At 41.7% G+C, this 16,171-nt stretch overlaps 2 protein-coding genes across 16 annotated transcripts in view; one reads left to right on the forward strand and one right to left on the reverse strand.

The window, feature by feature from the left end:
• CRACD (capping protein inhibiting regulator of actin dynamics) overlaps nucleotides 1–2,782 on the forward strand; it is a 47,324-nt gene extending 44,542 nt beyond the window's left edge. For both annotated transcript variants that reach the window (XM_057309838.1, XM_057309839.1), the window contains 2 exons: nucleotides 532–694; nucleotides 2,622–2,782. In XM_057309838.1, coding sequence (XP_057165821.1) covers nucleotides 532–694; nucleotides 2,622–2,782 — 324 coding nt within the window. The remainder of the gene's footprint in view (nucleotides 1–531; nucleotides 695–2,621) is intronic.
• AASDH (aminoadipate-semialdehyde dehydrogenase) overlaps nucleotides 1,550–16,171 on the reverse strand; it is a 39,204-nt gene continuing 24,582 nt past the window's right edge. For 10 of the 14 annotated variants that reach the window (XM_057309841.1, XM_026508940.4, XM_026508939.4 and 7 more), the window contains 4 exons: nucleotides 13,183–13,346; nucleotides 11,766–11,888; nucleotides 11,160–11,291; nucleotides 1,550–9,048 (listed from right to left, as the gene is read on the reverse strand). In XM_057309841.1, the coding sequence (XP_057165824.1) occupies nucleotides 8,659–9,048; nucleotides 11,160–11,291; nucleotides 11,766–11,888; nucleotides 13,183–13,346 (809 nt within the window). In that variant the 3' untranslated portion in view covers nucleotides 1,550–8,658. The remainder of the gene's footprint in view (nucleotides 9,049–11,159; nucleotides 11,292–11,765; nucleotides 11,889–13,182; nucleotides 13,347–16,171) is intronic. The other 4 variants (XM_057309842.1, XM_048211878.2, XM_048211879.2 and 1 more) reach the window with 3 other exon arrangements.

Below are 16,171 nucleotides of genomic sequence, written 5' to 3' on the forward strand. Positions count from 1 at the left end.
TCTTTTGGATCCCAAGGGTTTTAAAAAAAAAAAAAAAAAAAAAGCTAGCTGGGAGTGGTGGTGAATACTTAGGGTGGAGCAATAAATTGGGCACCGTTAAACCAGGGAAGTGTTTTCAGTTAGTAATCTTGTTTAGTTTCCTTATGCTCTCAGGTTGATCTGACTTGGTAGAATCGTGATGACAAGCAGTGATCCGTGCACACAGCAGTTACACAAGAAAGAAGAGAATGATTATATTTGAGCAGGAAGTTGGGAGGAAAATCAGGAGTCTTGCTCTGTGGCCCCGATTTTATAGTCTGTTCGATGGGCCTCTTCTTGGAAAGTGGCTTTCCCTCTTTGAGACCTTTGAGCTGAGCTGCTCCATGGTTGGGGGTCACAGTTGGCCCCACATTGCTCCCAAGTGCAGTCTAACTGCTCCTTGAGGAGCAGAGGTTGGGGGCTGGCAGGCAGAAGGCCCCACGGCCTTGCACGGTCAGTCTTTCCATGTCCTTAGGTTGACAACACACGCCCCCTGACTCTCCACCCACCCAGGTCAGTGTCAGCCTGCAGCCCAGAAGCAGCAGCGTCAGCAGAGCGGGGTCCCTGCACAAGCCCCCTGCCCAGCCAGAAGAGAAGAAGCCGGAGACCGCAGCGTCCAGGCTTGAGCGCAGAGAACAGCTGAAAAAGGCCAACACCCTTCCTACATCCGTGACAGGTAGGGAGAGCAGGCCCACGGCTGTGTTAACTCTGGTTACGGGCTCGCCGTCTCACAGCTGCTTTCCGTCCTTGAGTGTGAGCACAAGCACAGCACGCGAGGCCCTTCGGGGCCCGGCTGCCTCACAACCCCACACGCCCGCTGTGAGGAAGCTCATCTGATAAAGCCCTCCAAGGACTCCCCACCGTCAGTGCTGCGATGGTAAATGGCTAACAGTCACCCTTCAGGGAGCGGGGAGACCTGATTCGTAGCACTGGACAGTTTTCATGGGGTAAACCCTCCCACCGTGGCCAGTCTCAAGCTATCAGTATGGTATCGACTGGTCCGCTAAATTCCTGAACGTTGAACGAGCCCTCTCCACGCCCCACGCCTCCAGCCCCAGCAACAGGAGGCTCACTGGCTCCTGCGAGGGAGACTAGACACCCTAAGAATCCTCTCAAGAAAGGAAGAGGCAAGATTATAATAGGATTTGGGGGAAAGCCTAACGTTTAGGTAAAATTTAAGCGGAATGGGGTTTTGATGGGTTCAGAGCAGAGAAGGGATTGTATATAAAGGGGTTGATTTCAGCCTGAGCTGAAAAGTGGACTCGGTCCTGTTTCCTGTGACACTGAGAAGTGAAAGCTGTGGAGGCTGAATCTGAAAACCCCTATTGGAGCTCAGCACCCGGGTGGGAAATGGAGCTGCTGCTCTGAATGAGGGACCACGTGGCTCGGATGCCCCAGGAGAAGTGGGCCAGGCTCTGCTCACTGACGGGATCTCCCGTAGCAAGTTTCTGACAGCGCGGCTTTAGAGAGCAAGGTGTTCCCCTGAGTCCTTTATATTAACAGCACGGATTCATACTCGTGATACATAAAAGACATTTTTTTAAAAAATTCTTTATTCTGTTAAAGTGATTCTGTAATGTTTCCAGCTATTTCCTTGCTACAGATCACTTGAAGGATGGATAGGAGTCAGAACAAGCTTCCTCCCAGAGGTTAACAGGGCATCTGTTTTCCCTTCTGGGCAACCTGTGCCCTAGAGGGCACCCGCCCCGGAGACCTAGGCTGTTATGCCGCTGTTACCTGCCAGCTTAGGTATGGAAATGTAAAGAGGCCTCGCCCTTTAAGCTCTATATACTGTTTTGGTGAGGAGGAAAACAACTGTATTTGAAAACCACTTTGGAGCACTGTATAATTTCTCAAGAACCTCCATGGGCATAATTTCATTTGATCTTACACCCAAGAATTCAGGATTCTAGCCATATGGGTGTGTCACAGATCATTCTTTCAAAATAAAATTCCACAGAGATCACAGCTTTCTCTGCCCGACTTCTGTGGAAGTTCCAGAGTTGATGCAGTTCAGTGTAGCTCCAGCTCAATGAAGCAGACCTTTGTTTTGAAGTATTTGTCTTTTCCATCAGTATTTCCTGAGTTCTGTTCATGTGCAGGCCATTGCCACAGGCACTAAATAGGACTCAGAGATAATAAGCCCAGATTCTTCACCTTAAGAAGCCTCTAAGGTCTAGAAGAATTGTGAGACAAGCCTGAAAGTGGTGAGACCTGGCAGGAGCCGGGGACCTCAGAGGGGTGTGGGGGGCACCCCGGGCCTGCTTGGTGGAGAGGGTAACTTTTGACCTTACCAGTTCAATAAATTCAGACTGCTGGTTTGATGTTTTTCTTCATGAAACTGGTTGGATAACTAGAATCACAGCATTTACCTTTGATTTCTTATCATGCAGGCATAGCTTCTGTACATAAAAAATTAGGCTTCTAGAAACTGAAAACCAACTGCACTGTGATTCCGTATGCAATATCACATCGCTTTCTTTCCCTAATAATTCCCACTAAAGATGCCCAGTGTTTCACTGGGGTTTCCTTTCTGAATCTTGCACTTCTACATCAGAATGTGGCTCTGACTTACTCTCCTTTTCCTTCAAAACGCAATCCAGTGGAGATCTCGGATTCAGCTCCCCCCGCACCGCTGGTGAAAGAAGTCACAAAGAGGTTCTCAACCCCAGATGCTGCCCCCGTGTCAACAGAACCAGCCTGGCTGGCTTTGGCTAAAAGGAAAGCCAAGGCCTGGAGCGACTGTCCACAGATCATTAAGTAGAGTGACTTTTATCTACTCCTACTGCCAGTTATTGGCTCTTCTCTTGCCCTTGTTATTTATTTTTTATATGAGGTAAAGAAACCACGCTAGGGAAGAGCAGCATGTTTCATAGGCTCTAAAATAATGTTCAGAACCTGAATCGGTGGCATTCTCTGTAAAGAGTGTATTTGCACAATCCTAGGTCCTGGCGCCTTGAGCTCCTCCTTGTTCTCAAGAGAAAATTCCATCCGAGGGACCACATGCAGCAAAATCTCCAAACTAAGAACTTTTTACAAGAGCCTACCATGCCCCTTCCACACATACACCCACACGCCATTTAGAACAGGACTTTTGCCAATCTTTGTAATAATTTTTTGATTCTCCAACTTCTTTTATCTACAACATTTACCCTACCATGTGTTTGGTGGCTTCTTTCCTTTTCTACAATAATGGCGAAAGAAAGGGTCATATAGACAGAAACAAGATGCCCATTCTCCTGAATGCCTTGAGTAACTGGGAATCCTAAGTTAACAGTCTGGCCACCAACTCTGCCCGTGTCTGCTTTTCTGAATTCTCCCTGACCTGAAACCGTAACACAGAAAGTGCATCTATTCACCCTTCCACCACACTGTTGTCCTGCCACACCAGTACTCTCCTTAAGGACATTAAACATTTGGCCCAGGTGGCTCCTAGGGAACATTTTTATTTAGGATCATAAAGAAAGGAAGCTACAGATTCTCTTTCCAACTCTGAGAACCCCCACTTAGTGCAGTGGTTCTTAAGATGTCCTGGCTCCAACTCCTGCCTTCCGAATTAGATCCTGTGAGTCCGGGCCAGGAAGGTCTATTCTGGCAAAACTCTTCAAATTCTGATACATCCCAAAGGAGAACTCTGGGATATACTGCTTCCAGGGTAATCTAGCTTTTGAAAGTGAAGGGAAGGCTCATTTCACCCAAAGAAGTAAAAGGAAAAATAAAAAAATCAATTCCCCCAAACCAGGCATTTACTACAAGATAGGAGAGGCTATGGACATTGAATGTCTCTGAATATTCCCTTAGGTCTTTAGGGAAAATTTAACAGGAAGCCAAGATTTGGAACCTTTGTACTAAGGACTTCTGTGGAAAGTTTCTTTACCATAATCAAGTGATTCATATTTAGAGTCAGATGTTCAATAGCATTTATAATTTTGAGCATTCACCTTGCTACCTTTAAAAAACATCTGAGTGTTAAGTGGCCTTGCTCTTCCACACATGTGGTCCAAAGAAGGGACGTGGCAATTCAGAAGCATGAAGCATAGACCTACCAGCAAATCCACATATTGCCAACACTGACTTTATATTTCATGGTGTTGGCATAGTCTCCTTTTCTGAGATTCTGACTCCATAATAGTACACATCCTTTGCCCAATGCTTAGGGGAATTGCATTCCTTCTTCCTCCTACAAAAACACATCTTACCAGTATCCATCATTATTTTCCTTTATGCGGAGCTCATTTGACGGGCAATGTATTGTTGCTATCATTCACCATATAGAAGGCATTTTCTTTCTGGAAATGATGGCTCAGCCTCATGGTAGCAGCTGGCAGGCGTGATCAAGCGGAAAGTTGTACTCTTGCAAGTTGGATTTAATATTCTATATACTGGACCTTCCGACTGTTAATCAATGTAATTAATTTTTCTTTTTATTCCTGTGGGAAGCAATTAATATTCCACTGCATATTTTCCACACTGACGTTCATTTCTAAATCAAACATGTAGGCATTTGTTAGTTTTCAGTGATTTCATTACTAACACAACACTCTTTTTAATGGGAATCTTTCTACCTAGAGCCCTGGCATTATAGTGCTACGGTAATTCTTCTGAACTTTTTCTGTCATCCTGTCAGCTCTGGATAATACCACAGTAAGGGTGGAGAACAGGGGAAGCAATCAGGTCATCGATGAAGAATCCTAGAGGAGTCCACCGCTCCTGGCTCACATACCACCGAGCACATACAAAGTAGGGGGAAATACCTCAGTTACAAAGTTTCTATTAAAGTCTTCAAAAATAAAAGAGTACACTGAGGACGGGACAGTCACAGCACTTACTTCCAGCAACTTCTAAAGGGTACACGTTTAATATTTCATGTAAAAGGACTCCAAATTTGCACTAAATACCAATGAAGTGTTATTTTGCTTTAGTTGTGTTGTAGTCTTTTCTGATCAATAGCTATGGGGGAAATTCTGTAAAAAGAAAAGACTTTTTTTTTTTAATGAATTATTGCTATGTTAAATATATGGGTTTTTTTTCTTAACTTAAACATACACTTCTTTTGGCAAAGGTAACAGATTAACCTTTGTTCATAAACATATATATATATATAACTAGAGTTTTTTGTTTACTTTTTTAATTTTTCAAGTGCAATTGTTTCTTACACATTAATTACTATTAAATTATCATTTTAGCCAGTTATCAGCAAATTATAGTATGCATTCATTGTCTCTTCTTGTGACATTTAGTTTTAATTGCTTATTTTAAAGCAGAAACACTAGTTACAAGTGTCTTCAATATTTTTACCAATAATAAAATTAAGTAGAGACAACAATGAAAAATATCTTAGTGTGATTTTAATATTATTTTGAGATTTTTGGTTGTATAAAGTTTTAATGTAAAATGTCCATTATTGAAGGAAAATGATCTTTCAATAAAAAATACCTACAAGATCTTCAGCACTGATGGAATTTCCTTTTCAAGTTGAAGTTTTTGCTAATTTTAATGACAAGCAAGCCCATATTTACATAACTTCTGTTGAGAAAGAAAAATTTCAAGGCATTTCATGTGCTACCTCGTGTTTTTTACTAGGTGTGGTACAGAAAAGTAATGAATAGGGGCAAATAACATGTTTATCTCAATCCTAAATTGGAATCGAATGGTCTGCATCAGAGGAAAGACTACTACACAGCCTCGTCACCCCACGTGTGGGCTTCCGAAGCGCAGCGGTGGCTGGAGCCGAAGCCGGTGGGAAAGGCGGCTTGCGGCCCCAGGCCAGACCTACTGAATCACAGGCCTACACACACTCGGGCACGGTGAGTGACGTGAGTGAGGCCCTCACCTTGGGTGCCAAAAACTGATTAAGATAAATACTCTTCTATTACAGTATTTTTTTTTTAAATAAAAATTAGTACTTGGGGCACTTGGCTGGTCCGGTAGAGGATGTGAAGTGATCTCAGAATTGCGGAGTTCAAACCCATGTTGAGCTTAAAGATTACTTAAGAAAAAATAAATTAGTACAAATTCCATTGTGAACAAATATCAAAATTTTAAATAAAGACAGGGATATTACTGATTTTTCTTTTTGCCTCAGGATGCATAATGGCTTAGCAAAGCCCCCTTTCAGCCTCTCAACTGGAATGTGCATTTTGTTTTAGCCAGAGCTGCAGGCGGTTAATACGCACATCATTAAGATTTGAGAAGCGCTGATCGAAACCTTGGCAGAAGAGATGTTCTTTTCGACCAGTCTGTACCTCAATCCCCTCTCTAGGTTTGGGGAAATCTCCCAACTCACGGGTCCTGCACTCCCCGCCCACCGCCACAGATGAAATGAATGCCTGACACGTGCTTCGCTGTACTCGTGGGCATGGCACCTGTGTCACTTGAAACTGGAAGAGACTCTGCATTGATCTCGCAGTTCAACTGTGTGTGGAAGTCTGGCAGTGGCGGGGAACAGCGTCTGGTGTTAGTGGTTTGGCATTTAAAGCTTCAAGGACAGCAGCTTGTGTCTTCCCCAGGCCAAAGTCATGGTGGGATTTCAAGCATTCATTGTTCCTGGCTGTAGAGCTCTAGCCCTTGTCCTAATTCTCTATTCAATATTCTCTTAAAAAATTCTTTCCTGCTTAGGGGCGCCTGGGTGGCTCAGTCAGTTGAACGTCAGGTCATGATCTCAGGGTCCTAGAATCGAGTCCCACATCGGGCTCCCTGTTCAGTGGGGAGTCTGCTTCTCCCTCTCCCTCTCACCCCTGCTCATGTTCTCTCTCTCTCAAATAAATAAAATCTTTAAAAAATTCTTTTCTGTTTATGGGGCGCCTGGGTGGCACAGCGGTTAAGCGTCTGCCTTCAGCTCGGGGCGTGATCCTGGCGTTATGGGATCGAGCCCCACATCAGGCTCCTCCGCTATGAGCCTGCTTCTTCCTCTCCCACTCCCCCTGCTTGTGTTCCCTCTCTCGCTGGCTGTCTCTCTCTCTGTCGAATAAATAAATAAAATCTTAAAAAAAAAAAAAAAATTCTTTTCTGTTTAAAATAGCCTAAGTTGACCTCTATAGCTTGCAGCTAAGAACTCTGGCATGTTTGATGTTTGGGGCTTTACTGGACAACTGAAATTGATACCACAGTTGACTATAGAGATGAAGGGAAGGTAAACAATAGGAAACATTTTTGTTACTTAAGGTGCTTTAGCACAAGTGTTTGGGGTGCAATATGCCCTAAATAGTAGTTACTACTACCACTAGTGGCTAAATTCCAAATATCACAGCAAAAAAAAAAAAAGCAAGCTGCTTTATTATCTGAACTGGAGATCATGAAATTTCAAAAACTGAGACATCTGTCTATCTATTTGAGTAATTTATGTGACATGGAAAAGAATAACACATAACTTCTCTTCCCAGTGATCTTTGCTACTACCATCCAAAAGTTACTACCCTAACATACTACCCTAAAACTTAGTGGCTTAAAACAGCTGCCATTTTTGTTATTTTTCAGGATTCTGTGGGTGAGGAATTAAACATCTGGCACCAGGATAGCCTGAACAGCTGGGGGCTGGCTGGAATGCCGGGAGCCGAATGTGTGGGGCTTCACCTGTCCCTGTGATCTGCCTTTCTCCGGCTTTATAATGCGGCGCCAGAGCCACTGCCTTCCCACATGCTTCTCCGTCTGGCCGCCACACTTTTTATTGGCAGCTCAGGGATCCCGTGAAAGCAGAAGCTGTCAGGTCTTAAAGCTTAGACTCAGAAGTGACGATAGTGTCACCTCCACTGCATTCTACTGGCTAAAGCAAACCACGGACTAAGCCCAGGTACAAGAGGAGGAGGATGCAGAAAGGACATGGATCCCGGGAGGAGGTATAGTTCGCTGGGGGTAATTTCATGCCAGGCAAATGCAGCTGTAAGCAAAGTGCTCTGGGACTGGAGAAGCAGCTCCAGCTTCGAGTCCCACATCGGGGGACATATGAGAGATCAGGATACTTAGAAGTATATAGGGTTTTTTCCCTTCCTGGTTTTTGTTGTGTTCCCTTCCACCAAGCCAGTGAACAAAAAGAGACCTACGACTACAAAATCTAATAAATTGAGAAACAGAGGTACAAAAATATTCATCAAGGTTTGTGTATCGAAAATTGAAGAAAAGAGGGTAAATCAACTTTAAACTCTACTATAGGAAGAGACAGATATATAGATATCATTCAATACTGGTATTCTCTTCATTGAAAAATACTAAATAAGGAACCTAATTTGACAAAAAGATCCTACCTTTGAAAACCTTTTGTTATGAATCTCACTGTAAATAGGTAAATGGTGCATAACATCACGGACTAAGTCTTTAACCCACCAGGTATATTCTGATCTTCTTTTTCACAGAAGTCTTCTATAAAAAAAAGAAAAAAACCCGAAGTAGAATATCTGTAGCCTAATTAAAAGAAATTAAAGAAAATTAAAAGAAAGTGATACTAAATGAATTGATGTTTTTGTCCTATAATTTCTTTTAAAAGCATTTGCTGCTCCTACAGGAAATAAAATATGATCATTCTCCAACAAACTATAATAGACAGGTTTCTTAGGCAAAATATAATCTTGAGTATAAAATAAGACTATCCAAATGCTCTAGAGTATTTTCAGATGTCCCAGATAATCCAGCAAGGACTGAACCTGATTATATTTGATAGCCACCTGACAAATCCAGACAATAAACATAATTATTCCTACATCCAATAATAAGCATTGATTCCCAGACCACAGGAGAAGAGAAAACTTCCCCAGGAAGTTCAGACACACTTTGCAGTTGTCCACTCTTAGATTCCAAGATCCACAGTTTCCCATCGGTAGATGCTGCTGCCAGCAACATTTCACTGCTGCCTTCTTGGTAACGGAAAGCAAACGGTGTTGCATACACCTGGGAGGTGGTTCCAAACTTCCACTGGAGGTGACCTTTCACATTACAACAGTAGATAAAGCAATCATGGGAACAGAAAAATATTTCTTGCTCCGATGCTGAGGTACACGGGGATGAAAAGATTGGTTCACTGGTAGAGAACTGCCAAACCTGAAGGATAGTAAAGGCAAAAATATTTCATTCATCTAATTTCAATTCTCCTGTATAGTGAAGCTTTATTCTTAATACAAATGTAAGTGGTGTAAGCTACTGAACAGTAACTACACACACACACACACACACACACACGCACGCACACACACACAGGAAATAATGGCTTCTTCTGAAAAGTAGCATTGTCAAATTAGACCTCTGTTCCAGTCGTAAAGTCTAGAACAAAATACACTGGAGTCTTACTACATGAGTCACTGCTATGCCTAAGAGGATGAAATAAAATTAATTTTAAACCCCATTTAAGAAGGAGCTACTACTACTATGTTTAGAAATGTAAAGTTCAGGGGCGCCTGGGTGGCTCAGTGGTTAAGTGTCTGCCATTGGCTCAGGTCATGATCCCAGCATTCTGGGATCGAGCCCCGCATCGGGCTCCCTGCTCAGCAGGAAGCCTGCTTCTTCCTCTCCCACTCCCCCTGCTTGTGTTCCCTCTCTCGCTGCCTCTTTCTGTCAAATAAATAAAATCTTCAACAAAAAAAAAAAAGAAAGAAATACAAAGTTCAAAGACAAAACTGTACTCAGTTTTCAATGTATCTTATTAAAAACTGTACCTTATTCTATTCTCCTAATGTAAGGAGAAGGAAGTAAGTGGACTGAAGAGTTTATGTGCGATAATTGAAATTAAAGGTTTAAACAAAAAGCTATGAGTTATGTGTCTGCTCTGTGGATATATACTATTTACTTTTTTTTTTTTTAAGCTTTTATCTATTTATTTGACAGAACACAAGCGGAGGGGAGTGGAGGGAGAGGGAGCAGCAGGCTTTCTGCCAAGCAGGGAGCCTGATGCAGGGCTCCATCCCAAGGTCCTGGGATTATGACCTGAGCCGAAGGCAGACACTCAACTGACTGAGCCACTGAGGTGCCCCCATTTGCTTATTTTATAGCTACCACACACAAATGTCGGCCAATATTTTGAAGAAAACACGAGGAGGAAAAGGCGTAAGTCTAAGATAGTGTTTGCAAATGCACAGTAACAGCAGAATAAAAACAAAATGAAAACAGTGGGCATTTTCATGAAATAGGATTTGTAATCCTAATTCTGTCCCTCACTTGGGCAAAATCATTTTCATCTTTCTATTTGTTCGTCCAAAAAAATAGGAGTAACAGCCTTTGCCTCTTATTTCTCCTTTCTCCTTATTTCTTATTTGAATGTATGAGAGTACAAACTACTTTGTTGTTGTTGTTGTTGTTTTAAGATTTTATTTATTTATTTGACAGAGATAGACAGCCAGCAAGAGACGGAACACAAGCAAGGGGAGTGGGAGAGGAAGAAGCAGGCTCCCAGAGGAGGAGCCCGATGTGGGACTCGATCCCGGAACGCCGGGATCATGCCCTGAGCCTAAGGCAGACGCCTAACGACTGCGCTACCCAGGCACCCCTACAAACTACTTTGTAAATAAAAATATTAAGTGACCATAATAAAAGATTCCATCACAAAGTAATCGTCACACAGTAGGAGGAACTGCTAAACTATGAGGGCTAAAAGTAGAATGAAAAGCACCACAATCAACGCTGGCCATCAATGGGCTAACTCAGGGTGGAACTCGTGCGCTCGAGGCCACCAACAACCCCCCAGATCACACATCCAGCACCAGGCCGCCACCGACAGTCGCCTGTGGATAAAGAAATGGAGGGGATGCTCCCAACAAAAAAAGATCTAATGTTGCCTAGAAGAAGCCTCCCTGCCGGTCATGAGGTTGAGGATGGGCCCTCCATTCAATGCAATTTGGGTTATGCAACTAGTTCAGTTTCCACAGAAAAAGCACAGGTTTCTTTAAGTGTTCAAAACCACAACAGAAGTTATAATAAAATTGCCTAAAAGCTGGTAAAGTTTTTAAAATTAGAGGAGAGCACGCACAAGTAGAACAATGCTTGGGTAGAATCTTCAATCTATCCCATCATTCAAAAATGAAGAAACCCATGGCTTGACAATTAAAATCAAACTGGTTTTCAACACAGTGAGTTGAAGGATGTTTATAAAATTTTACTTCAGTTGTCACCAACTACTATGACTTGGAGAAAGATGTAAAATAGAACCAGAAATTTTTCACCTGTTCTCCAAAGTGAGTAAAGCAGAGTAAATTCCCATCCACACAGCCAATACAAACGTACTGCAGGCAACACCGTGGAGAAGAGAAGAGCGGCTTTCCACAGCAATGTTCCCAAACTCTGTTCCCAGTGGCCTGCCGTGGGCAGAAAGCAATTTACAGCATTTAAGTCATTCTGCTAATCAATTACCCTTTATAAAACAAAGTCCTAAATCTCCCAGAGGCAAAGCTATAAACATCAGAACAAGCTATAACGGCATGCTGGTATCATAACTGAAGCTCGTACACAGATACGCAGCTATAATTAATCAGTGCTCTTTATGAGAGTGGAGATGAAACTTACAATAAAACCAGGAAATAATTAGTACATAAGATCTATCCTGAAACCATTCTAAGTTCTAATATGACTGAGAAAATTCTGCCAATTTAAAAAACAGATAAAAGACACACATAGAATTTCTATTTTCTCATCTTTCTAGACTTCGTGTTAATCATTTTTAATGAGTTCTGGTTCAGTGAGAGCTAGACTATAATTAAAAACCACTTCAAATTGCAAAAATAAAACATTTAAAAAATAGGTAATAAAATCAATACGTATTTTATGCCTACAGGATTTATAGCCAGTAAATGTCCTCCCAGCGTAGCCACATATAAATGATGTGGAATCAGGCTCAAACAAGGGGAAGAAAAGACAGTTCCTCCACATTTTAACTTCCAAACACACTTCTTTTCCTGCAAATAAGAAAGCAAATTAATTGGTTTCTGTTGGTGGTTAACAAATCTACATGTGCTAATCCTCATATTACATCTATTTAATGTAACTTTTTATTCTTAGTATAAAAGTAATACAGACTCCGTGTAGAGATTCAAGTTAGTATAAAGAAGACAAGGACCACCCAGAGATAACCACTGTTAATAGTTTAGCATTTTCCCTTTTGATCTTTTTGGGACAAACAGTTTAATGTAGTTGAGATCATTCTGAATATATATTTGATATCTAATTTTTTTTAAATATTTTATTTATTTGAGAGAGAGAACAAGCAGGGAGGAGGGGCAGAGGGAGAGAAAGAAGCAGACTCCCTGCTGAGCAGGGAGCCCAATGCGGGGCTCGATCCCAGGACCCTGGGATCATGACCTAAGCCGAAGGCAGACGCTTAACCAACTGAGCCACCCGGGCACCCCTACTTGGTATCTAATTTAGCTCACTTATTTGGTAAAACTCTTTAGATATTACTTTAATGCATAATATCCCATCTGAACATAAAATAAGTTCTCTACCTTATCATGGAGATTGTTTGGAACTAATTCCCTAGAATTATGAACAACTTAGAAATAGACATCTTGGTATACATATATGTCCATGTTTCTGATTGGTTTGCCAGGATAGAATCCTAGAAGAATTTTACTGAATCAAAGGATATGAAAGTTACCTGTGGCCAGACTGTTTTTGTCAGAGGCTTCACTAGTTACAACCTCCCCCCACTCTCCCCAACATGTACCATACCACTCTGATCTAATACTATCTGTTTCTTCATCACAGAGTTTTAAATTTTCATTCCTTTGATTATTAAAGGTATGAAACATTTAAATACGTTTAGTAGGCATTTCTTCTTTGGGGTCTTTTATGTTTATATCCCTTGTTTATTTTTCTATCTGGGTCTTCATAATTTGTATTTGTTCTTTATTTCCATTGTTATCAATGACTTTTAATGTCACATTTGCTTCAAATTGTTTCCCCAACTTCTCAGGTCTTATTGATATTTTCCTTTGTGATTCTTTTCTATTGGCAAGATAGTAATGCTACATTCTTTATATTTAAAAACTCTGAGTAGCAAATTTATTTGTGAAAATCTGGTAAGGAGGTTAAAATGTCTTAAGATATTAAGACTGTTAATTAACTCATTCTTCCCCACACCACGATGCTAATCTTAGGGAACAGTTAACACCTCCTCCCTTAGTCAAGAGCTCCTAACAGTTGCACACTCTTCTAAGCTCATAATAAGAAACTGATGAGGTGAATTCTCACATAAATATCCAAAGCGTATGCACGCTGGTCGTGAGATCCAATGTAGATGAGTCCTGTGGTTGGGTCCATGGCTGCTGAGCTTTTGACAGCATCCTCAGTAGGAAACGTCCAGTATTTTTCTCCACTATTACTTTTCAGAACATAAACCAACCCATTATAACAGCCTGTTGGGAAACAAAATAGAAAAGATGAGATTTAAGTACATCGTTGGAAAATAATTTTTTAGCCTAAATCATGACAATTTATGTTCGATGTTCTTCATATGTACATCTGTGGTCAGCTCAGATTTAAATTCCAGCAGTGTAAAGCAGAAACCAAACAGCAACCACTTGTAAAAAATATTTATTTAGTAGGCATACCTTATTTTGTTTAAAGCACCCTTAAGCACTTCACTACTGAGAAAACACTCCCCACTGCAGTGGAGAGAGGCTTTGACAGACCCGGAATCAAATCTCTTCATGGCCATCCTTGGGCAAATTACCCAGCATCCCTGAGCCTCAGATTATTTTTCTGTGGCATGTGGACACATCTACTCCAGTGTTAATGTGATAATTAAGATAATATGGATAAGTACCCAGTGCATAGAAGGTGTTCAAGAAATGCTAACATTAACAATAGCCAGCATTTACTGAGCTTTTACCTTGTGAGGTGTTCTAAGAATTTTACATCTATTAATTCATGGAATCCTCCCAGTGAAGCAAGTGCTATTATATCTGCATTTTACAGATGACAAAAGGAAGCACAGAGAGCTTAAGTTACTAGGGTAAAACTATTCAGCTGACATGTGGCAGAGGCAGGACTTGCATCTAAGAAGTCAAGCTCCAGAGCCTATGCACTTGACTACAGCAAACTGCTTCTCGCAAACTGCCACAACGAATGAGAAGATAGAGCAGGAGCCCCTGACTTTGTGCAGCCAGAGTAACCCACGGGGAAGAAGGGGTGCTCAAAACCTACAAAGAGAAGATCACTCAAGTTCCCTGCAGCGCATGTAAATCAGGGGAAGCTGACTTTGGGCACTGGCCCACCATTCTCTGTTTGGCTCTGCCTATGCTTCTTACCACAGCTGCTCACTTGAGGCCCAATTCCAGAATAACTGTGGTGCTGTTTTCTTTCGAGCAGTTACTACTTAGTAGCAAGAAAGTGGCCTGCTTAGTGATGGTGAAGAGAAATGTCCTACAGAGTGCAGTACCCCAGGACTCAGCTGGATAATGAAAAATTTCCTTCAGTTCAGTTCATTTCCAGAAGGAAATCTTTGTGACCCTGGGTTAGGCAAAAATTTATTGAACAGGACATCAAAAGCATGATTCATAAAAGAAATGATAAACTGGACTTCATTAAAATTAAGAACTTCTCTTCAAAAGACATGATATTAATGAAAGAAAGGGAAAACAAGCCGGAGACTAGGAGAAAATATGCAAAACACATATCTGATAAGGGACTTGTATCCAGAATACGTAATATTCTCAGAACCCAATAAGAAAACAAACATAACATTGATATTTTCAAAAAACTGAGCAAAAGATCCAAAGAGACAGGTCATAATGGATACACAGATGGCAATTAAGTTCATAAAAAGAAACACAACATCATTAGTCACTCGGGAAATGCAAATTAAAACCATAATGAAATACCACACGACAATCTGAATGGCTAAAATAAAAAAATTTTCAAATTCACCATTTCAGGTGTTAGTAAGGATGTGGAACAACGACCTCTCATACATTGATGGTGGGAATGCAAAGCGGTTCAGTCAACTTAGAAAATATTTTGGCCATTTTTTACAAAGTTAAAACTATGCTTACTGTACAATCTCCACTTCCTAGGTCCTGACCCAAGTGAAATAAAAACTTATATTCACCCAAAATCCTTTTCACAAATGCTTATAGCAGTCTTATTCATAATTATCAAAAACTGGGGGAAAAGCCTGGAAATAACCCACATGTGAATGGACAAACTATAGTACATCCACACAACAGAATCCTCAGCAATTAAACCTCTTGGGGCGCCTGGTGGCTCAGTCAGTTGAGTGTGCCCCACTCTTGATTTTGGCTCAGGTCATGATCTCAGGGTCGTGAGACTGAGCCCTATGTCAAGCTCTGCTCTGGGTGTGGAGCCTGCCATAAGATTCCCTCTGCCCCTCTGCTCTGCCCCTCTACCCCCTGCGCTCACATGGGCTCGCTCTCGCTCGTAAGAAAGAGAAAACAAACAAACAAGCCTGTTGATACATGCAACTATATGGATAAATCACAAATACATGCTAAGTAAGAGAAGCCAGACTCAAGAGCAAAAACTAGAAAAAGCAAAACTAGAAGACAGAAAACAGATCAGTGGTTGCCTGGGGTTAGGAGGAGGAGGAGGGATGACTACCAAGTGACACAGAACCTTTTGAGTAATGAATTCTTGATTGCGGTGGTGCTTACATGACAGTACACATCTGTCGAATCACAGAGCTACAGAAGAGGGTAAATCCTACTGTATGTAAATTGTATCTTAAAAATGTTGGGGCACCTGCGTGGCTCAGTCAGTTAAGCTTCTGACTTTGGCTCAGGTCATGATCTCAGGTGCTGGGATCAAGCCCCACGCTGGGCCCCCTGCTCAGCACAGAGTCTGCATTTCCCTCTCCCCTCCCCCTGCTTGTGCTCTCTCACACATGCGCTCTCTCAAATAAATACAGAAAATCTTTTTAAAAAGTTTAAAGTCCTAAGTGACCACCATGTGCCACAGGCCTTGCACACAGACCCTCGGGCTACAAACAGTAACATGCGCACATGTATCACCGAAAGGTTCCTGCAGCAGATGTTTCAAAATGTACGTGGGCAAGAAGGAAGGATCAAACTCAGATTCAAGTAGATCCCAGCTAGGACACCACAAGTAGGGAGACATATTTCTAAGCACTTCGCACAAGATTTGACAAGCAAAAAAAGTAAAACTTGAGAGGGGGTGGTAAAGAGAATGGTAGTCAAGCAGAGGCATTACATCTGGACCCCAT

This window comes from Ursus arctos, unplaced genomic scaffold (genome assembly GCF_023065955.2).
Source record: "Ursus arctos isolate Adak ecotype North America unplaced genomic scaffold, UrsArc2.0 scaffold_9, whole genome shotgun sequence".
NCBI classification, from domain to species: domain Eukaryota; kingdom Metazoa; phylum Chordata; class Mammalia; order Carnivora; family Ursidae; genus Ursus; species Ursus arctos.